This window comes from Dipodomys spectabilis, unplaced genomic scaffold (assembly GCF_019054845.1).
Source record: "Dipodomys spectabilis isolate Male_0828 unplaced genomic scaffold, ASM1905484v1 ptg000700l, whole genome shotgun sequence".
Classification (NCBI taxonomy): domain Eukaryota; kingdom Metazoa; phylum Chordata; class Mammalia; order Rodentia; family Heteromyidae; genus Dipodomys; species Dipodomys spectabilis.
Window position 1 is genome coordinate 80,580 of NW_024871377.1, and position 22,588 is coordinate 103,167.

Genomic DNA, 22,588 nt, shown 5'->3' on the forward strand with positions numbered 1-22,588 from the left:
CCCGCCACTGTGTGCAAGATGCTCGCCACTGCTTTCTGTGGCCCGCAGACTGGGGTCAACGCAGGCCTCTACTATTCCCCTCCTCCACGCGGAGCCTGCTCTGTGACTCAGCAGTGACCGGCTTCAGCCGCCGCAAGCTTGCGCACACTGAGATCTGCTCACCTAGCAGCATTCAACTAACCACTGACACGCAAAGTAAGAAAACTACACTAGGAGAAATGGCAGTGTAAATATTAGGGCAAGAGGGGACCGTGGGCCAGCAGACACCGCGGGCTCTGCTGTGGGCAGAGGGGACCGTGGGGCAGCAGACACCGCAGGCTCCGCTGCACACCCAGAGCAGAACCCCTCGGTGCTCCCAGGAGCCCGCTGGCCAGGCCTCCTTCCCTCTCCTGACCACCGTGGGTGACATCTGCGCGACGTGTTCACTTTGCCGCTTCCAGATGCCCTCTCTGGATATTGATGGTTCCAGCCGGAGCGCCCAGCAGAGCAGGGCCCAGGCCCAGGGAAGGCTCTGCACACATCCTGCAGACAGGAGGCAGAGGGCTGGGGGAGGCGGCGCAGGAAGAAGCGGGCTTCCAGCTCTTGGTTCTCTAGGGGGCCACACCGAAAGCAGGGGTCTCCCTCGGGTATGCCCCAGGTCTGAGAATTCTCAGCAATAATGACACTGGCTCAATTCCCAGAATCTCGGCGACAGAGAGTGTTAACCCGCCACGCAGCACAGTTCATCAGGACAAAGTAATCAAGGGCAGGCCCGGCTCCAGAGCACACATGGAAAATCCATCCCCCGCCCAGAAGCCCGGCTCTACTGACAGGCGCTAGAAGCACTGTGGGACGAAGAACACAAACTCCACTTCGCATTTGCTCTGTGCAGAACGAACCAAGACCCAGGAAAAGGGCAGAGTGTGTCTGCAGGGCGTGCTGGAACTCTGCTGGCCTTGCTCCCCGTGACCAGCACCCTGCCGCCTCCAGATGCACCTCCGCAGAAAACTGGAGGCAGCCTGGCGAGTGGCCCGGCGGTCTGGCCCGAGTGCAGGCAGAGGTGCGGGCAGGGAGGGGCGAGCACAAGGAGCCCTGCAGGCCGCTGTGCCCTGCACGGCCAGCCTCAGGGCCTTCAGCTGTGAGGCACGGGTGCGGGCGGAGCAGCAGAAGCCCAGTGTCCGTGGAGAGGGAGCCAGGTGCAGGGCCACCCCGGCCCCAGAGCCTGGGGCTCCGCCTTCCATCCCGTGAGCTCCTGCGGGGGGGCCGTGTGCCTGGCAGAGCCCGGCCTCCTCCACAGGACATGGGAACTGCCCGTCAATGACCGCAGACAGAATGGTGATCTGGGAGCTCCACCCCTGCGGGAGGCGGCGCCGCTGGGACAGGGAAGGAGGGCCAGCAGGGAGGCAGGCGCACAGGCGGAGGCCACGCCCCCCACCCTTGCTGGAGGACCGGGGATGGGGAGGCAGGGGACAGAGGACCGGCCTCGCCTCTGCTGCAGTCATGCAGAGGACACAAGCCCCCGTCCAACCAGAAGGGACGTCAGTGCAGCCCCTGCTGGGCAGGGCCACCAGGGGTCAGGCGGTAGCTCTCCAGCCCCGTGTCCTCCCCTCACAAGTGGGGGCCTCTGACTCAGCTCCAGGGGACCCACCAGTGCTGAACACAAACATGATCAGACCACAAACCCCAAGACGGTTGTGAGCGGCTCTCGGCGGTGGGCGCGGGTCCAGCCCACGCAGAGGAGGCCAGGGCCAGGTCTGCGGCCGGGTCCCTCGTCCCCACGCCTCTCGCCTCCCACCGAAGCTGCGACGATGCCACCCAAGACCGTCACGTAATTGCACCTTTTAGTGCACCTGGTAATTTATATCCAGCTGGCATTAACAGTCAATCAAAATGTCATGAAAGGCTTCAGAACGTGCTAATAATGACTTGCCATCTCTCCCGGGCAAAACGGTGCCTGCAACTCTTGGCATCAGAGCCGCGGGCGGAGCTGCCGGCTGATGTCGCCACACAGCAGCGTCTCCAGGGTCTGCTTCAGTGGGCATTACCTCCGTCACTCAGGTGACCCTGCTGACTCCCCGAGAGACAGCGTTCAGAGTGGGCACCGTGAGGCAGAAAACACAGCAGGCCTGGTGAGGCCGGACAGGCAGCCTGGTCAGCAAGGAGCACCGGGCTGGCCACCCTAGGCCGGCAGGCCACCCGGGGCTTCTGGGAATGTCACTTCCCGAGAGCATCACGAGGAAGTTCCACTTACCGCTCCCAGCATGATCCTGAAAATCAGCCACCGGAAGCCCCAGAGCACGATGCGGGATGGCGGGGTGGACTTGGGCAGTCGGGACAGGGTCCAGAGGGGGCACAGAAAGATCCCCAGGAACCCGGTCTCCAGCAGCTGAGACTCCCATCCTACAGCGAGACGGGGAGGGGGGGGACGGTGAGGCCGGCAGCAGCAGGCACGGCGGCCCCCCCCCCAGCTGTCCACTATGTGGCCGCTGTGCGGCAGAGACCACGTCCCAGGACGTGAGCGCAGCAGCCCGCGGTCTCCGGCTGCAGGCGCCCTGGGACCTCGAGAGGGCCCCGCCCGGTCTAGTCACACACAGCACTGCGTCTGCGCCCAGCCTGGACCCGGGCTGCCCGTGGGGCTGTGGGAAGTGGGCTTTGTGTTTTTTTGGCAGTACGAGGGTTTGAACCCGGGGCTTGAGCTTCCTAGGCAGACGCTCTACCACTGAGCTTGAACTCAAGGTCTGGGCGCTGTCCCTGAGCCTCTTTCACTCTACCACTTGAGCACAGCACCACTTCTGGTTTCTGGGTAGTTAATTGGAAGTAAGAGTCTCACGGGGACTTTTCTGCCGTTTGGCTTGGAATCTCAATCCTCAGATCTCAGCTTCCCGAGCATGTAGGGTTACAGGCGAGAGCCACCCGCTACGCCCCCCCCATTGTAATCGTGCGGAGGAGTTGCAGCTGCAGGCCCCAGCCCTTCTGGCCTCCAGCTTTTGAATCGTCTCGCTTTTGGGCTGCCCATCCTGGTGGTACTGTTGACACTCCTTCCTTCCCTAGCCGGGGCCGAGGGCCAGGCCACCACACCTAGCTACCTGAGATGATGAGGCTGGCCTTGAAGCACACTCCTCCTGAGCAGCTAGGATCAAAGGCCTGAGCCACCACGGCCACAGAGGAGCCCACTGTTCATCAGGTTTGCATGAAACAAGTTCAGCTTTGAATATTTCCCTAGGGAAGCATGGCAGTGCAGACACGGCACCACGCCCGGGAGTCCTCTATTGGCCGCACAGGGGTGGGGTGGGGTGGGGAAATGGAGTCTTCTGGCCCACCTAGGAAGGAGAATCAGAGCTAGGGATCCCTGGATCCAAGTGACCTCCTTTCCTAAGCCTCCAGGACACGGCTGACACCGCTGCTGGGCTCTCAGTGGGCAGACAGCGCCTGCACATGTGTGTGCGTATAGGGACAGGCAGGAGGGAAAGAGGGGAAGTGGGCAGAGGGGAATCCCTCCAGTGATCCCTGCGACTTCTAAAACAAAGAGCTGGGGCTGCGATGGGGCTCAGCGGGAGAGCTCCCTCAGTGTGTGTGAGGCCCTGGGCTCCACTCCTCAGTGCCACATTCACAAAGAGGACTGGAGGTGGCACCGGGGCTGCAGCGGTGGAGCGCTAGCCTGGAGCAAAAGCAGCTCAGGGACAGTGCCCAGGCCCTGAGCGCGAGCCCCAGGACTGGCGAGAAAAATAAAACAAAGAACTTATGAAATAAGGGCTGGGAAGGTGGCTCTGTGGTAGAGCGCTTGCCTTGCATGCCTGAGGCCCTGGGTTCGATTCCTCAGCACCACATAAGCAAAAAGAAAAAAGCCGGAAGTGGCACTGTGGCTCAAGTGGTAGAGCGCTAGCCTTGAGCTGAAGAGCTGAGGGACAGCGCCAAGGCCCAGAGTTCAGGCCCCATAACCGGACCCCCCCACAAAAAAAAAGAACTTATGAAATAAGAGCTGTTTAGTACTAAATTATAACACAAAATATGAAATGGACATTCACGAGGCCACAGACCAACAAATGAATAAGTACACAAACAAGCAGAGACACGTCTGGGCCGAGTTCCTTGCCGAGGTCTGGCAGTGCCCTGCAGAGCCCCGTGGTGCGCGAGGGGAAGGCAGCGCGTGGCAGGTGCCCATGGCAGCGCGCTGGACATGGATGGCTGACCCCCAGAACCTCCTCCCAGACTCACACCATCCACCGTGAAGGAGAGGCCGCCCGAGACCCTGCACACCGCCCAAACGCCTGGAATGCGAGGCTGGCGGAGGCTGCGCTCCCCAGTGCCTGGGCCGTGAGGCTGGCGGAGGCCGCGCTCCCCAGCGCCTGGGCCTCGAGGCTGGTGGAGGCCGCGCTCCCCAGCTGGAATGCGAGGCTGGCGGAGGCCGCGCTCCCCAGCGCCTGGAACGTGAGGCTGGCGGAGGCCACGCTCCCCAGCGCCTGGAAAGCGAGGCTGGCGGAGGCTGCACTCCCCAGCGCCTGGGCCGAGGCTGGCGGAGGCCGTGCTCCCCAGCTGGAATGCGAGGCTGGCGGAGGCCGCGCTCCCCAGCGCCTGGAAAGCGAGGCTGGCGGAGGCCGCGCTCCCCAGCTGGAATGCGAGGCTGGCGGGGGCCGCGCTCCCCAGCTGGGCCGCCAGGCTGGCGGAGGCCGCACTCCCCAGTGCCTGGGGCCTGCCGCCACGGAACTGCGCAGAGGCAGGAGCAGAACTTAGTGCGCGTGCACAGTGGGAGGGACCCCAGCCCCCCGATGGAGGGAATGGATCCGCTGTGGTGGCACTCAGAGCCACACGCGGGCACCGGGAGGCAGGCGCCGGGGCGGGTGAGAGGGGAGGCTAGCTGCCTCTGGAGTCGGGGGATGTGTGGCTGGGGCTGCGTGGTCATCCTGCGCCCTCTGGAGTGAACAGAACACTCTTGTCTCCCTGGGACAGCTGCTGAGCCAGGACCTGGGGGCTCAGGGTCTTTACGGTGGACTCTGTCTCCGTGGCCTCCAGCCTGGAGTGGCAGCGGGAGCCACCCTCCCGTCCTGGGTGCTGGGGGGGAAGGGTGGCCGCGCCACTGCCTGTGTCTCCGGCTGGCTGGGGTCTGAGGAGCCCCAGCCGCCGCTCGGTGCACACAGGGAGGCCATTGTCTACTTCAGCATGGCAGAGGATGCATCCCCAGAAAAAATAACCAGCATGCTGCCAGAGGCCAACGCTGGTGGGTGTCCAGCACACGGGGTCCTCGTGAGTCCCGCCTTCTGCAGGGCCAGACAGACCAGGCCCAGCGCCGTCCGCTGCACCAGGGCCTTTTGTCAGCTGGGACGTTCTGCACGGCTCACCGCCTGTGCCTACAGCTGGGGCCTGGTCTGGAGGGCAGAGGTGCCTGGCTTCCGCTCTGCCACAGGCCCTGTGGCTGCAGGGGAGGGCAGCGCAGAGCCCAGCCCGGCGCACGCAGGCGTGACGGGGGGCGGGGAGGGGGCCTGAGGCGTGGGGTAAGGAGCCAGTTCAGGCCCGAGGGGGGGCACGGCTAGCCCCAGCCCCCTGTGTGGGTGGGGAGCCCGAGGCAGAAGGCCGTGCCTGAGCCCTGGACCCTCCCTCCTGGCAGCTCTGAGGCACCTGCCCTCAGGAATACCAATGCCGAAGGGGGGGCCTTCATCGTTCTTCTATGTGCAAACTGAGAAGCGGGAAGAACACCACTGGAAGTGAGAAACCAAGTCACCAAGGCAGGGGTACACGTGCCGGGCGCGGGGCTGCAGCCGCAGGGCTGGACTTGACGGATGCACTCAGTCTTGGGAAAGCTGCCTGGGCCCACTGGGCAGACTGCAGGCGACACACACAAGTGACATTCAGAGTGAGAGTAGCCGTGTCAGGGACCAGGCCCCTCTATGCAGAGGAAAACCACGTCAACATCAGAGCCCAGGTCCCCGATGGCTACTCTCAAAAGAAAACTGTCGCCGGGTCTCAGGAGCTTTGTGGAAAACTATTTCAGCATCTTAGAAAGAGTAATTAAGTGCAGCACAGATGGATCCTTCAAAAGTGACAGCCACCATCCACGTGAGAAACAGGAAATCCATTAGCTCTGCCGTTAAAATCGGGGCGGAGGGGGCCTGGGCCCCCCGGCTGGCTGTCACTCCGTGCGGAGCCGCCCGCCCGCCCGCCGTCACCCCAGGGGCCTGTAATGATGGCCCTGGAGGGAGCCAGGAGCTTTTAAAAGTTTAATTTTTGCAGGTTATATTTTAGGTTGAGAAGTTAAGAAATAACACGCCAAAATTGTGTTCTGCACTATTGCTAGCAGAAGGGAAGGGCTGTGGGCCTAACAAACACCAGGGCATGCAGAATGTGACCACCACCGCCAGGCCCGCGGGGATGACCCCAGCTGCCAGGCCCAGAGTGCACAGTGGCTCTGCCCCAGGAAGCCGGAGCCCTCCGCACCACAGCCCGCGGTGCTTGCAGCGGACGCCCCCCACAGGCCACTAGCCCGCAGCAAACTCACCCCTCAAGTGCCACCGAGTTTCCAGCACTGCAGGCCCCTCCCTGGCCACATCGTCAGAACAGTCTCTGTGAGGTCAGCCGACTGGCGGTGGCAGCCCACGAGATACACAGCCTAGCCCGGCCAACCGAAGGGAGAGTGAGCCACAGGGGTCAGAATCCAAAGCAGAGAGGGGCAGTGCTGGGCTTTGAGCTCAGGGCTTTGCTTGCAGGCTGGCCCTCTACCACTTGCGCCATCCTCTAGCCTCACCTGACCCCCACCCCCAGTTTCTCCAGATAGTGATGCTCCAACTTTCTGCCTGGGCTGGCCTGGAGTCAGAAATCTTTCCAACTCCCAGCTTCCCGGGTAGCTAGGGTTACAGGCACGGGACACCGGCACCCAGCTGGGAAAGCACTTCCTAGTGTATGGATGTTTCTGGAAAAGCTGGCTAAAGGCTTCACGCTTTAAATATAATTACAGCAATTACATGCTTCCGATCCTGAAACCTTTAGCAAGTTGTTAATATGTATTTAAGGGAGTCCTCGGGCACTGCGGAGAGACAGGAAGTGACCTCTACAGCCCGCATGCCCTCGCGGCAACCCCCACCCCCCGCAGGTCCTGGTGCCTGTCATGGTGCTGGCTAATGCTCCGTTGCCGTGACAACCAGACTTCCGGCCTGGTGTCCCCTGTTGCTCAGCCTCTGCAGGTGTCACCAGCCAGCCTGGAAACAGGATCCACGGCGGGACCCGGCAGCTTTACGGCCTCTGGACAAACGTGAAAATGCTTCCCCTCGACGGAAATTGGACTTAGCAACAGAGATTTTCTCAGATTAATATATTCCAAATATCAGGCTGAAGGGCACAGTGCTTTACCATTCCTTCTCTTGTTTCTCCTGTGTGGAAATGAGCTACGGTTCGCCCTCAAGCGACAGGCGGGAACCCTGAGGAAGTGCTGCCCCCCCCCCCCCCCCCCGCAGCCGCGAGGCCCGGTCTCCACGCAGGCACTGCAGCGCTCGGCGTGCGTGTATGAGACGCGTCCGAGGGGCTAGCGCAGCTGACGCTGTGTGGACCTGGTGCGGGGCCCCCACCCTGACTGCCAGCCACCCCGGGCGGCACCTGCCCGCGTGGGGTGCGCCACGTCCAGAGCCGAGCACAGGCAGAGGCTCACCTCTGCATCCTCCCGGGGGCCCCAGGGACCTGTGGGGCCGAAGCGGGGCGTCCACCCACCCCCACACAGCCTCACACACTGCACTTGCAGGTTTTCCTGGGTTCTCCTGACCTGTCTCACCTGGGTCCGACCTGCCCAGGCACCCTGTGACCTATGTGCTGAGGCCTGTGCAGCAGTCAGCATGCCTGGAAGGGGCGGGCAGCACCCATGCCACCTCCCCACGCCCCACGCCACCTCCCCACGCCCCACGCCACCTCCCCACGCCCCACGCCACCTCCCCACGCCCCACAGCACCTCCCCACGCCCCACAGCACCTCCCCACGCCCCACAGCACCTCCCCACGCCCCACGCCACCTCCACACGCCCCACGCCACCTCCACACGCCCCACGCCACCTCCACACGCCCCACGCCCCCTCCCCACACGCCCTACAGCACCTCCACACGCCCCACGCCCCCTCCCCACACGCCCTACAGCACCTCCACACGCCACCTCCACATGCCCCACGCCACCTCCCCACACCCCACACCACCTCCACACGCCCCACGCCACCTCCCCACGCCCCACAGCACCTCCCCACGCCCCACAGCACCTCCCCACGCCCCACGCCACCTCCACACGCCCCACGCCACCTCCACACGCCCCACAGCACCTCCACACGCCCCACGCCACCTCCACACGCCCCACGCCACCTCCACACGCCCCACACCAGAGCCCGCACCAGGCAGCTGAGGGCACGCTGCCCCCCCCCCAACCCCGCAGTGCCCTAGCCCAGAAGAAGCGGGTATCGCCAGCACTGCTTAGAGGTGGGTGGTTGAGAGCACAGCAGGCCGGGGATCTACAGAGGGGAGACCACACAACCAGCCAGCCCAGCCCACGCCGCACAGAGAGCCGAGGGGACAGGGAGGGTCGCGCCCAGGACCCAGCGAGCTGCCCACAGCCACGTCCCTCAGGCACTGCCATCCTTGACGCCTTAGGAGATGAGTTCCCTGGAGCCAGGCCCCCGTGCCTGCCGCGCAGCTCCTCTGTGGAGGTCTGGCACAACCAGGCTGACGGCGACTGTGCACAGACTGGGTCCCCAGGTCCTGGGGGAGCGGGAAGGCTGGGGAAGACCTGTCCCGGGGCAGTGTGCCATCCAAGCACGCGGCTGCATGGAGAAACCAGGCGGTGGAGGCGGCATGAGGTGAGCACTATGAATTATAGAGAAGAGGGCTGGAAGGTGGCTCAGTGGTAGAGCGCTTGCCTTGCATGCATGAGGCCCTGGGTTCCATTCCTCAGCACCACATAAAGCCGGAAGTGGCGCTGTGGCTCAAGTGGTAGAGCGCTAGCCTTGAGCTGAAGACCTGAGGAACAGCGCCCAGGCCCAGAGTTCAGGCCCCACAAATAACTAAAAAAAAAAAAAAATTGTAGAGGAAAGATGAGATAATGTGGAACAAAGCCTGGGCATGGCAGGAGACATCTATAACCTGAGCTGCTCACCAGATGCAGGCAGGATGACAGCAGTCTGAGACTAGAAAACTAAATAAGGGCCAGGGTGGTAGGCGGGGCTGGGCTCACGTGATAAAAACGTCTACCTACACGCACAAGGCCCTGAGTTCAAGCTTCAGTATTGTAACGTATGTGTGTGTGTGCACAGCAAAATAATAGAGACTCAAGAACCTCAGTGAATCAAAGGCAACACACACACACACACACAGGGTACACAGCAGACACCCGTCAGCGCACTAGCACACACAGCCCCCTCGCGGCAGTAGGGCACGGTGCCTGACGGGCAGCCCGTGGCAGCTGCTTCCTGTCAGCAGCAGCGGGCCAGGAGGCGGCAGCTAACCCACCGCACCCTTGCCTGGGCCCATGCACACCACCCTGACGGGGGAGGAAGCGCTTCAGCGACGGCAGATGTGAGGCTCACAGGCAGAGCTGCAGGAAGGGCAGAGGAGAGGCGGGCACAGGCCCGGGGAAAGGCTGGTGTCCTGGGGCTGCCGCGGTGGGAGCCCGCAGGGGAGGAAAGAGCCACAGAAGCCCTGACCTGTTCCTGTGTCACCCCAAACCCGCCGCTGCCCTTCCTCCTGGCCAGCTTTCAAATGCCCACAGGCAGCCTGTGACGGGGCCAAGCAGAGCCAGCAGCCTCCACCTGCTACAGGGTGGAGCCCTCAACAGCCAGCATGCTTCCAACTGCACAGCACGCGGGGGAGGGCGCAGCATGCGGGGGAGGGGGGTGCAGCATGGGGGGGAGGGGAGGGCGCAGCATGGGGAGGGAGGGCGCAGCACGTGAGGGAGGGCGGTGGGGGGAGGAGGGGAGGGCGCAGCATGCGGGGGAGGGGGGTGCAGCATGCGGGGGAGGAGGGGAGGGCGCAGCATGCGGGGGAGGGGGGTGCAGCATGCGGGGGAGGAGGGGAGGGCGCAGCATGCGGGGGAGGGGGGTGCAGCATGCGGGGGAGGGGAGGGCGCAGCATGCGGGGGAGGGGGGTGCAGCATGGGGGGGAGGAGGGGAGGGCGCAGCATGCGGGGGAGGGTGGGGGGAGGAGGGGAGGGCGCAGCATGCGGGGGAGGGTGGGGGGGAGGAGGGGAGGGCGCAGCATGCGGGGGAGGGTGGGGGGAGGAGGGGAGGGCGCAGCATTCGGGGGAGGGTGGGGGGGAGGAGGGGAGGGCGCAGCATGCGGGGGAGGGTGGGGGGAGGAGGGGAGGGCGCAGCATTCGGGGGAGGGTGGGGGGGAGGAGGGGAGGGCGCAGCATGCGGGGGAGGGTGGGGGGAGGAGGGGAGGGCGCAGCATGCGGGGGAGGGTGGGGGGGAGGAGGGGAGGGCGCAGCATGCGGGGGAGGTGGGGGGAGGAGGGGAGGGCGTGGGGGGGCAGCATGCGGGGGAGGGCAGAGTGGGGAAGGGCTGCCATGCACACTTGAGATGCATTAGCACCATCCACACGCACCATGCCGGCTCCGCCCACAGCCCCCAGGCCTGAGAAGGCTCAGCGCCCCCCCCAAAAACTTCTGCTTTAAAACATGAAAGCTCTTACAAAACCCTGGCATGAAGATGGTGCTGGGCAGCCCAGCCTCTTCCTGCCTCTTCCTGCCCCCTGTGGCAGGGAGGCCGGGAGGCAGGAAGTTCAGGGCACACAGCCGGCAGCACCGGTGCCAGGCAAGCCGGCGGCCGCACACCTGCCCCGACACACAGCACCAGGGCAGGAACCTGCCCTGTGCGGAGAGTGTAGGCAGCTGGCTGCCGATGCCGGGCCAGTCACCAGGAACTCCGGTGTCTTCCCATGCACGCAGCACGCACAGGGTGACAATGACCCTTCTAAGAACACTGTTCTAGGCCGTGGGAGGGAGGGAGGAGGCTCGGGAAGACATGGTTGTTGATGCTAAGTCTTGTCCCCAGCATAGGAGGTCACCTGTGCCTGTGGGCCGCAGGACACTTGTGATATAGAGGGACAAATTAGCCAGTGGAGCCCAATGTGGCAGAGACAGAGAGGGTGTGACCAGAAACCTTCACGATGTGGAAAAAGGAACAAATGAACTGTGTATGGGAGGCCAAGTGCCGGTGGCTCACACCTGCAATCCTAGCTACTCAGGAGGCCAAGATCTGAGGATCACCATTCAAAGTCAACTCAAGCAATAAAGGCTATGAGGCCATCATCTCCAATTAACCCCCCAAAAGCTGGGAATGGCCAGGTGTCAGTGGCTCACACCTGTAATCCTAACACAGGTGTAGTTAGGAGATCTGAGGATCACAGTTTAAAGCCAGCCCGTGTAGGAAAGTCCGTGAGACTTTTATCTCCAATGAACCACCAGAAAACTGGAAGTAGAGCTATAGCTCAAAGTGGTAGAGCACTAGCTTTGAGCTCAGGGACAGGGCCTAGGCCGAGTTCAAGCCCCATGGAAAAAAAAAAAAAGCTGGACGTAGTAGAGGGCCAGCCTTTAGCAAAAAGTCTTAGGAGGGCTGGGAAGGTGGCTCAGTGGTAGAGTGCTTGCTTTGCATGCCTGAGGCCCTGGGTTCGATTCCTCAGCACCACATAAGCAAAAAGAAAAAAGTCGGAAGTGGCGCTGTGGCTCAAGTGGTAGAGCGCTAGCCTTGAGCTGAAGAGCTGAGGGACAGTGCCCAGGCCCAGAGTTCAGGCCCCACGACCGACCAAAAAAAAAAAAAAAAGGTCTTAGGAACAGCACCCAGGTCCTAAGATGCAGCTGCAGTACCAGGAGAGGGGTGGGGCTTTTGTGTGGCATTTGTGTCACACAATTTGGAACCAATTGGTAAAATGTGACTGGAAATGAAAGTTAATGAGTTATTGAAAAAGAAAAGGCAGCTGTTAACTACAGGAAAAACGAAAGTTGGTAAGAAAAGAAACCATCGTAGCTTCCTATTCGGTACAGCAGCCAACCCCTGGCCCCTTAGGAGAGCCACAGTAATGCCAGCCCCATCGGCACGTGTTTGACCTACGGCACAGAGCGCCTGCCACTCCCGGCGGCGGGCAGTGGGCAAGCCCGCACCAAGAGCACCTGGCGAGAGCGGTGGGGGCGGGGGCTTTCTGGAGCGTGGGGTCTGGGGTGAGGAGACCGCTGCTTTGATCTTGGCGGTGTGGGTTTGAATGTGGCACCTGCCGGGCGGGCCTCGTCACCGAGCCACAGGCATGCCACCACACCCACTCTTTGTGGAGATGGGGTCTCCAGGCCAACCTGGAACCGTGGCCTCCAATCTCAGCTCCAAGTCTGGATCACAGTCAGCCTGTGCTGCTGCTTTGAACAAACCCGGCAGCATAACTAGGCTCATCTATACACGTGTCTTTTCTTTCTTAATAAAACCACAGTGCGGGCTGGGCAGGTAGCTCCTGGGTAAGAGTGCTTGCCCAGCATCCTCCCAGCCGGAGCTCCACTGCCAGCAACGCAAGAAAAACAACACAAAATAAGGAGCACCACCCAGCTAGAGCGCAAGGAAACTGAAGTGGATACACAAAGGGCAAGTTACAAACTCGAAGACAGCCAGAGGCATCCGCCCGAGGGTCACAGCCCACCCACCATGCAACCTGCTGCGGGCCGCTGGGTCTTGGAGGACAGGATGGGACGGCAGTCGCCCCTCCCAGAGAACAAAGTAAATGAACTTGCTGTCAGTTGATGACACCAGAGAACAAGAGACTTCCTCCTCCAGGGAGGAAGCCGCACTCAAAACAAGTGAAAATTAACAAGTGAGAATGCAGATTTCAAAACTCTGAGGGACAGAGGTCAGTGGCTCCGCACCTGTCCAACACATGAGTCCCTGCCCAGAAAACAAAGGAGAATTAAAGCACAAGTTACCACGTTAGGAAATCGGGTAGGGAAAGCTAGGCAGAGGAGACGGCCTGCGGGAGAGGGGAGGGAGCGGGCCCTTCCAGGAGCAGGGGTAGACAGGGACGGTGGGTGCCCAGCAGAGCGAGGCGTGAGCTTTCAGTCAGTCAGACCCTGGTGGCAGGGATTCCGCGCAGGCTCCCCCTCCGCCGACTGACCCCGGTGAGGATGAGGAGGAAGCCACCCTCCTCGCAGGCAGCCAGCCGGCGCCATGCGCAGGGCTCGCCAGCCAGGCTTCCCTCCTCTGGCCTGGCGTGGAGGGGTGGGAAGGCACTCAGCACCCCAGGACCCTGTGGTGAGAGGGGAGGCAGGCGCGGGCGCTGAACACCACGGGAGAAGCCCAGAGCAGCACAGCACGAGTGGTCACATGACTAAGGAAGAACAGGTTTTCAATGTGTTGTCTTCTGGGTTCAACTCGGTGTCAGCAGCGAGAAGCAGCGCTTGTCAGGCGCAGGCGTCAGTGGTTAGAGTGACTGGAGCGCCCTGCGCGGCTCCCAGCCTCCTGGCCGGACACCAGGCGGCCACCGTCCCGTGTCAGGGAGAGAGGCTCTGCGGGGGGCGGGGGGGGACACTGTGGGGACTGAGGACACTCCCCCAGCTCGCGCCTCAGAATTCCGCTAACAGAGGAACGGCTGCCAGGGAGGCTGTCATGGAGGAGGCTGCTTCCTTGAATGTGGGGCTGGGAAGAGACTGGCAGCCTGTACTGGAAGCAGTGAGGACCGGCCCGGCACGGCCAGGAATGGGTGGCGTGGTCTGGACGCTGTTGGGGGCCCTGCTGGGCGGGTGGCTGGCCGATGGCTTCCTGCAGGCACTCCCGCCCCAGCACTAATGGGTCCTAATAAAAACTTCCAATTGGGCCAGTAAACCCCTCATTAAGCTGTTTTTAAAGCATGAATTTAAAAGCGGCCAGGGGAAAGGGTCACATGGAGCATTTAATTCACACCGGCTGGCGGGAGGTGCTGCTGCAAAGGCCAACACCCAAGGATTCAAGCATCCCAGCCACGCAAACACCCCACGCAGCCCGCAGCCCGGGCCTGCCAAGGACAGCCGGGAGGGCAACCAACAAGGGAGGAGAGTGGTGCTCCCCAAACCACGAAGGGGGCTCCCCAGACCACGAAGGGGGCGCTCCAAGCACCAGGACAAAGGAGGGAACTCAGAACCCAAGCTGAGGGGCTGGGAAGGTGGCTCAGTGGTAGAGCGCTTGCCTTGAGCTGAAGAGCTGAGGGACAGCGCCCAGGCCCAGAGTTCAGGCCTCTCCACCCACAAAAAACAGCCAAAAACAAAACCAAGCTGAACACACAAGTCTCACTCCACACCCTGCACAGCCCCCAAGACAGGGACTGGCCCCTCCTCCCAGCCCACCTGGCCCCGCCCTGGGCTTCCCTGGCCCCTCCTCCCAGCCCACCTGGCCCCGCCCTGGGCTTCCCTGGCCCCTCCTCCCAGCCCACCTGGCCCCGCCCTGGGCTTCCCTGGCCCCTCCTCCCAGCCCACCTGGCCCCGCCCTGGGCTCCCCTGGCCCCTCCTCCCAGCCCACCTGGCCCCACCCTGGGCTCCCCTGGCCCCTCCTCCCAGCCCACCTGGCCCCGCCCTTGGCTCCCCTGGCCCCTCCTCCCAGCCCACCTGGCCCGCCCTGGGCTTCCCTGGCCCTTCCTCCCAGCCCACCTGGCCCCACCCTGGGCTTCCCTGGCCCCTCCTCCCAGCCCACCTGGCCCCGCCCTGGGCTTCCCTGGCCCCTCCTCCCAGCCCACCTGGCCCCGCCCTGGGCTTCCCTGGCCCCTCCTCCCAGCCCACCTGGCCCCGCCCTGGGCTTCCCTGGCCCCTCCTCCCAGCCCACCTGGCCCCGCCCTGGGCTTCCCTGGCCCCTCCTCCCAGCCCACCTGGCCCCGCCCTGGGCTTCCCTGGCCCCTCCTCCCAGCCCACCTGGCCCCGCCCTGGGCTTCCCTGGCCCCTCCTCCCAGCCCACCTGGCCCCGCCCTGGGCTTCCCTGGCCCCTCCTCCCAGCCCACCTGGCTTCTCCACCTCTGCCTGGGTTTTCGGGCTGTGTGGAGACCCACAGCCATGCAGCAGATGGACAGTGCACCCCCACAGCCCCACTGTGCTTAGTGACTGGGTGTGATCAGGTCAGGTATCTGAGCAGTTCTGAGAAGCAGTTCTGCCATCACTGCCCTAGAGCTAGGTGAGCCCTCCTTAAGATGAAGGCATCAGAACCCTCAGGCCCTAATGTGTCCAGTTCCTAACCCTGCCAGCCTGCAGAGATGCCATGCATCCCGAGTGCTGGTGTCTTGCACCTGTACTCCTAGCAATCCGGAAGGCTGAGATTCAGAGAGTCACATGCAGAAGCTAGCTAGCCCGGGCAGAGGACCCATCACTGGGTGCAGTGACGTGTACCTAGCACCCCAGCTGAGTGGGAAGCTGAGGTCAGGAGGACCCCGGTTCCAGGCCAGCCTTAACAGAAAAGTCTGGGAGAACCCATCTTAATGGAAGAAGCTGCTGTGTTGGCACCCTGCCATCCAGACACAGCAGGAAGCAGAGTAGGAAGGTCTTGGTCCAAGCATGCACCCAGCCAGGGAGCAAGACTTCATCTCAAAGAATAACCAGCACAGAAAGCATGACCCAGCAGCAGAGTGTATGCCAAGCAAGTACAAACCCTAGGACCACTAGAAAGAACACTGGAATAGTGTTCTGATGAAGGAATGCTTCCTGGTGCAGGGTCTGGATCCTTGCTCCTGACTCCCCAGGTCCTTTACCCTTTGCTGCCCAGCCTCCATCCTGGCAGACTCCACCCTGGACTTCAGTGTGTGTGTGGGGGCGGGGGGGGGTTTGGACTTGCTGAGCCTGGTGTAATTTCTGGGGCACGAAGTCCACCCACACGCAGTCCTGTCTACCCCCACCATTCCCAGCCTCCACCCAGGGCCAGCAGAGATGGTGGGGGCACACATCTCCACCATCCACAGACCACTCACTGCCCAGGTTCTCCAAACCAGATACCAAAGGAATGAGAGGATGCTTTGGGGCCTAAAGCCCTGGACAATTCCAGTCTCTTCCTGAGGCCCCTACCAAATCCAAGAACGGAGCTGGAAGGGTGGCCTGTGCGGACCTCTGGCAGGCCTCCGGGCCTGGCAGAGCCCCGGGACTGCGTGGCTCATCCCGCTGGCCCTCCCTGTGGCTCAAGCCCAAATGGGGAGCCTGGGAGAGACACCTTGCAGAAAGCTCGGGATGAGCCGCCGATCAACCTTAGACACGAGGCTGAGGGCCCCCACAAGTACGAACCTCGCACACGGCACACGCAGCCTACACGCTTCCTCCCCCAGGGCGCAGCACACCTGGAACCCCATGGGGTCCGCAGCCAGCCACGCTGCGCTAGGCTGGGCAGCCGTGCATGCTGGGAGCTGCGCTGACCCGAGCCCCTGCTGCTCAGCCTGGTGAGGCCCCGAATTGTGTCTGCACAGAGGCAGCAGCAGTTCTGAAAGGACACACAGTCCCACAGGGAGCAGAGGATGCTTAGCCTCAGGGCACCGGGCAACCCTCACCTGATATGCCTGTTACCAGGAGCACTGCCCCGCCCAGCAAGCCTGACTTCCTGCAGAGAAGGCAGGCAACAGCCAGTGAGCTTCCTGTGCCCTGGAAAGCATACCGCCAAGCACCTCTGCCCTCCACGATCACACCTGTCTAGCCACAGGAGGGTGAGAGAGGCAGGCAGCCCTGGACACTGGCAGTTCCATGACGGCCACAGCAGAGCGGGACCTTATTTTAGGACAGCTGAAAATATGTTAAAAAATGTGGTCATGACAGGCACTGGTGGCTCACGCCTTCACCCTAGCTTCTCAGGAGGCTGAGATCTGAGGATCGCAGTTCAAAGCCAGCCCAGGCAGCAAGGCCAGTAAGACCTTTACCTCAAATTAACCACCAAAAAGCCACAAGTGGAAGCATGGCTCAAGTGGCAGAGCACCTGCCCTGAGTGAAGAAGCCAAGCAAGAGTGTGAGGTCCTGAGTTCAAGCCCAGTACTGGCATAAAAAAAAATGTGGCCACCTTAGACATGACTATGATCGATAGGGGCTCCCTGCCTGGCCAGAGCCCCTGCTGCGGGGACACAGACCCCACACAGGGCCCAGAGCCCCTGCTGACCCCCCCACAGGGCCCAGAGCCCCTGCTGCAGGGCACAGACCCTCCACAGGGCCCAGAGCCTCTGCTGACCCCCCCACAGGGCCCAGAGCCCCTGCTGACCCCCCCGCAGGGCCCAGAGCCCCTGCTGCAGGGTGCAACCCCCCACAGGGCCCAGAGCCCCTGCTGACCCCCCCACAGGGCCCAGAGCCCCTGCTGACCCCCCCACAGGGCCCAGAGCCCCTGCTGCAGGGCACAGACCCTCCACAGGGCCCAGAGCCCCTGCTGACCCCCCCGCAGGGCCCAGAGCCCCTGCTGCAGGGTGCAACCCCCCACAGGGCCCAGAGCCCCTGCTGACCCCCCCACAGGGCCCAGAGCCCCTGCTGCAAGGTGCGACCCCCCACAGGGCCCAGAGCCCCTGCTGCGGGGCACGGACCCCCCACAGGGCCCAGAGCCCCTGCTGACCCCCCCACAGGGCCCAGAGCCCCTGCTGCAAGGTGCGACCCCCCACAGGGCCCAGAGCCCCTGCTGCAGGGTGCGACCCCCCCACAGGGCCCAGAGCCCCTGCTGCGGGGTGCGGACCCCCCACAGGGCCCAGAGCCCCTGCTGTGGGGCACGGACCCCCCCACAGGGCCCAGAGCCCCTGCTGACCCCCCCACAGGGCCCAGAGCCCCTGCTGCGGGGCGCGGACCCCCCCACAGGGCCCAGAGCCCCTGCTGACCCCCCCACAGGGCCCAGAGCCCCTGCTGCGGGGCGCGGACCACCCACAGGGCCCAGAGCCCCTGCTGCGGGGCGCGGACCCCCCACAGGGCCCAGAGCCCCTGCTGCGGGGCACGGACCCCCCACAGCCATGGCGACACAGCGTCCCTGCACCCACGCAGACAAGGGGTGCTGGAGTTCCTTGCTAGCTGATGGACAGAGGATCCAGGGTGTGTGAGGGCTCCCGAGGGGACTCGCTCCCACGGCCACAGCCCAACGCGCAGAGCACAAATGCAGCTTTTTATAAAACTCAATTTTAAAATTATTAAAAAAATATATCACCAGGGCTGGGAAGGGGGACTAGCAGTAGAGCGCTTGCCTAGCAGGCATGAAGCCCTGGTTCCATTCCTCAGCACCACATACACAGAAAAAAGCCAGAAGTGGGACTGTGGCTCAAGGAGTAGGGCACTAGCCTTGAGCCGACACGCTCAGGGACAGTGCCCAGGCCCTGAGTTCAAGCCCCACGACTGGCCAATAAAAACAAAAACATACCAAAGCAGCAGCCAGCAGTCTGGACATGTAGCCGCGGAGGCTCAACGTACTTGAAGGGCACGGGTCGGGGACAGTGCCCACAGCCCAGTGCCCCGGCCCGCAGCGTTGCACACTCGTGACAGCCTACCCCACAAGACAGACACAACACACTGAATTAAATGGAGTCGAGAAGAGGCGCCCGCTGGAGAGCTGGGCTCCCGCAGCCACCTGCTCCTTCCCCGGAAGGCAGCCACCACCACTCCCTAACACTGCCCTCCCCTCCAGGACAGCAGGGCAAAGGTGGACCGTAGCTGGAGCAGGAGGGCCGCAGTGACACTGCCCTGTCCTGGGTCTGAACCACACGGTGGGATGTGTGGACCACCGGGGCAGCTCAGCAAAGAGCAGGCAGGTCCTACGACCAGAGATGGCGGTCAGCGGACTGCTGCTATGTTCCTGATGTTACCACTCAACACAAAGCAGCAGTGACCCCACGGGAGACACAGGTTAATGCAGAAAGCAGCTGGCACAGGGGCTGGGAACGTGGCTCAGTGGTAGAGCGCTTGCCTTGCATGCATGAGGCCCTGGGTTCGATTCCTCAGCACCACATAAGCAAAAAGAAAAAAGCCGGAAGTGGCACTGTGGCTCAAGTGGTAGAGCGCTCGCCTTGAGCTGAAGAGCTGAGGGACAGCGCCCAGGCCCAGAGCTCAGGCCCCACGACCGGACCAAAAAAAAAAAAGAAAGCAGCTAGCAGGCACAGGGCGGCCTCCTGCAAGGTAGTCTCCCCAGAGTCTGGCTTGGGGTGCTGAGCGGCCGAACCTGGCCTAGCCGCACAGTCCAAGGGGCACAGGAGGCAGAGCCTGGCTCACAGCTGGCCTCGGGGCAGTGCTGCCCCCACCCCGGTATGCTGATGGGCTGCTGCTCCCTCTCCCCGAGAGCCTGTGTCAGCAGAGACTTGGTAAGAGAGGGCCTTCGTGCCAGCAGATCCCAGTGCAAGGCCCCACCCCTATGTCCTGGGACCCCTCCCCACAGGCTGAGGGCGCATCTATCTCTAGGCACCACATTCACGTCCGCCCGCCCGCCCGCCCAACCAGGGCCCCGAGTGCTGCCCCAGCGTGCGCCTGGCATGTGACAGCAGAGCTGCACTTCTAGCACGGTGCCAACACTAAGCTCGTGAGCTCGAGGACAGCGGCCTCAGGCAGCGCCCGGGGTCCCAGGCCCAACGCCTCGTGAGGCAAACAGGACACAGCCCAGACTGCGCCCCCCCCCCCCCAGCCCACAGCCGGGGGAGGCCGGGGTGGGGCCCAGGGCCCCACCAAACAACACTGCTGTCCTAGGCCTGCCCTGCCATCCACTCTAGCTGCTCCACCGTGTGGACCGCACAGGCTGGCACACCCCAAGAGCCTCCTCCGTGGCCACTGCGCCGGCAGCCACCAGAGCCGAGACACACGTGGGCTGCGGAACCTCCCAGAGCCACCTCGAAGGCTGAAACAGGCTGTCAACAAGGGCAAGCCGGACGCAAGCAGATACATACCCCACACAAAAACGCCCGCCGACTGTCTTAAAGGATTCTCACTTACCAAAAGAATACCTGAAAAACAAAAGAAGAAAATGGCATTACAATTTTTTCTTGCTCTGACAAAACTTCTGAGACAAACCATGGTGTCTCCCCACTAAGTGAGCACGGCCTGTCCCGTGAGCCCCGGGCTTGGGGTCCACAGGAGGACCCGCCTGCCAGGCGGCAAGGGGCACGGACCCCTGCCCCGAGTTCCCACCCCACAGGGCCTGTGCACGGCAGGCCCACCAGCCAGCAAGGAGATACCACGGGGATGAGCACAAAACACTTCCGGTGGGTGAGGAACCAGAGCTGGATGGGCCTCCACTGCCAGACACCAGAAAAGGAATCTTACATCACAGGAATTCGGTGGGCTCTGCCCCCATTTCCAGGCATGGGAGACTCTTCTCCCCAGCACCCCGCCCACTGGGACCCCATCAGAACGATGATGCTGGTGACCAGGTGGCTGTGCCCTGGGGCCCACGTCACTCCCTCCGCAGCACAGATACTTATGGCAGGAGGACCCCACCCCCACCAGGAGCGCGCCTGCGCGACCTCAGAACAACAGACTTCTCCTCTGCCGGGCCAGACCTTGGAGCAGGCCCAGCGGGCACACCCCGCACCAGCCAGGGGCGGGCCCGCTTCAGGAATGGCACACGTGCCATCTCCACCACACGTCAGCACCTACTGGGCAAGGCTGACACAGGCCACACAAAATGTCCGCAGCGGGTAAACCCACAGACAGAGGCACCCCCGCCCCCATAACATTCATAAAAACTTTTTTTTTGGTCAGTTGTGGGGCTTGAACTCTGGGCTTGGGCGCTGTCCCTGTGATCTTCAGCTCGAGGCGAGTGCTCTAGCTCTACCGCTTGAGCCACAGCACCACTTCCCGTTTTCTGGTGATTATTTGGAGATAAGAGCCTCACGGACTTTCCTGCCCGGGCTGGCTTTGAACTGCGATCCTCAGATCTCAGCCTCCTGAGTAGCTAGGATTATAGTTGTGAGACACCGGCGCCCAGCTCCATAAAACTTTTTAACAGCCCGACTAACATTGGAAATACTGCTGCCCAATCAATTCTCCAATAAATAACCTTCCTGAACAGAGAGAGGAAAAGAGGCTGATGCTTCAAACCCATTAAGAGTAGAAAAGGGTTGATTTCGGTTGTTGCTTGCTTTTTATTTTTTGTAAGTGCCAGTACTGAACTTGAACTCAGGGACTTGAGCTCTTGCTTAGCTTTTTCATTCAAGGCTGATGCTCTACAACTTAAGATAGAATTCCATTTCCAGCTTTTTGCTGGTTAACTGGTGATAGGAGTCTCACAGATTTTTCTGCCTGGGCTGGCTTCAAACCGCAATCCTTAGATCTCAGCCTCCTGGCTAATTAAAATTACAGGCATGCTTTGATAAAATTCAACATTCATTCATGCTAAAAGCTCTGGAGAAAATAGGAATAGAAGGAACATTTCTAAAAACAATAAAAGCCATTTATGATAGACCAATAGCCAATATTATACTTAATGGGGAAAAGCTACAACCAATCCTCCTAAAAACAGGAACAAGGCAAGGATGTCCACTGTCTCCACTCCTCTTCAACATAGTCCTAGAACCCTTAGCCAGGGCAATAAGGCAAGAAAAAGACATTAAAGGGATCCGCATAGGGAAAGAAGAAGTTAAACTATCCCTTTTTGCAGACGACATGATACTATACCTCCACGATCCCAAAAACTCCATCCCCAAACTTTTAGAAATCATAAGTCACTTCGGCAAAATAGCAGGACACAAAATAAACCCACAAAAATCAGTTGCCTTCCTATACACTGATAATGCACAGGAAGAGAGGGAAATAAAGGGAGCAACCCCATTCACAATAACCTCCCAAAAAATAAAATATTTAGGAATTAACCTAACCAAAGATGTAAAAGAACTATTTAATGAGAACTATAAAAAGTTAAAGAAAGAAATTGCAGAAGACACTAGGAAATGGAAAGACCTCCCATGCTCCTGGATAGGGCGACTTAATATAGTAAAGATGGTGATACTTCCAAAACTAATATACAAATTCAATGCAATTCCTATTAAAATCCCAATGACGTACATCACTGAAATACAGAAAACAGTCCAAAAATTTATATGGAACAACAAAAGACCTAGAATAGCCAAAACAATTCTAGGGGATAAAGACAATATGGGAGGGCTATCCATGCCGAACTTCAAACTCTACTACAGAGCTATAATCACAAAGACAGCATGGTACTGGCACAAAAACAGACCCGAAGACCAATGGAACAGAATAGAAGATCCAGATATAAATCCACAGGCCTACAGCCAGCTGATATTCGACAAAGGAGCCAAAGACATACAATGGAAGAAACACAGCCTCTTCAACCGCTGGTGCTGGGAAAACTGGGCAGCCACATGCAGAAAACTAAAAGTGGACCCCAGCCTATCACCATGCACCAACATCAACTCAAAATGGATTAAAGACCTTAACATTAAACCTGAATCTCTGAAACTACTGCAGGACAGAGTAGGAGAGACACTTGAACTAATAGGCACAGGAAGGAACTTCCTGAACAGAGTCCCAGGGTCACAACAAGTTGGAGAGAGACTCGACAAATGGGACTACCTTAAAATAAAAAGCTTCTGCACAGCTAAATCTATCGCAACTAAGCTAGAAAGACAACCAACTAATTGGGAAAAAATATTTACCAGCAATATATCAGACAAGGGGTTAACATCCTGTATATACAGGGAACTCAAGAAACTAATCCCTCCCAAACCTA

General features: G+C 61.1%; 1 protein-coding gene across 1 annotated transcript in view; it reads right to left on the reverse strand.

The window, feature by feature from the left end:
* Window positions 1-22,588, reverse strand: part of Lmf1 (lipase maturation factor 1) — a 56,900-nt gene that overhangs the window by 19,115 nt on the left and 15,197 nt on the right. The window contains exons 4-5 of the mRNA XM_042672363.1: window positions 19,831-19,841; window positions 2,231-2,379 (exon numbers count right to left, since the gene is read on the reverse strand). Of these exons, the coding sequence (XP_042528297.1) occupies window positions 2,231-2,379; window positions 19,831-19,841 (160 nt within the window). The remainder of the gene's footprint in view (window positions 1-2,230; window positions 2,380-19,830; window positions 19,842-22,588) is intronic.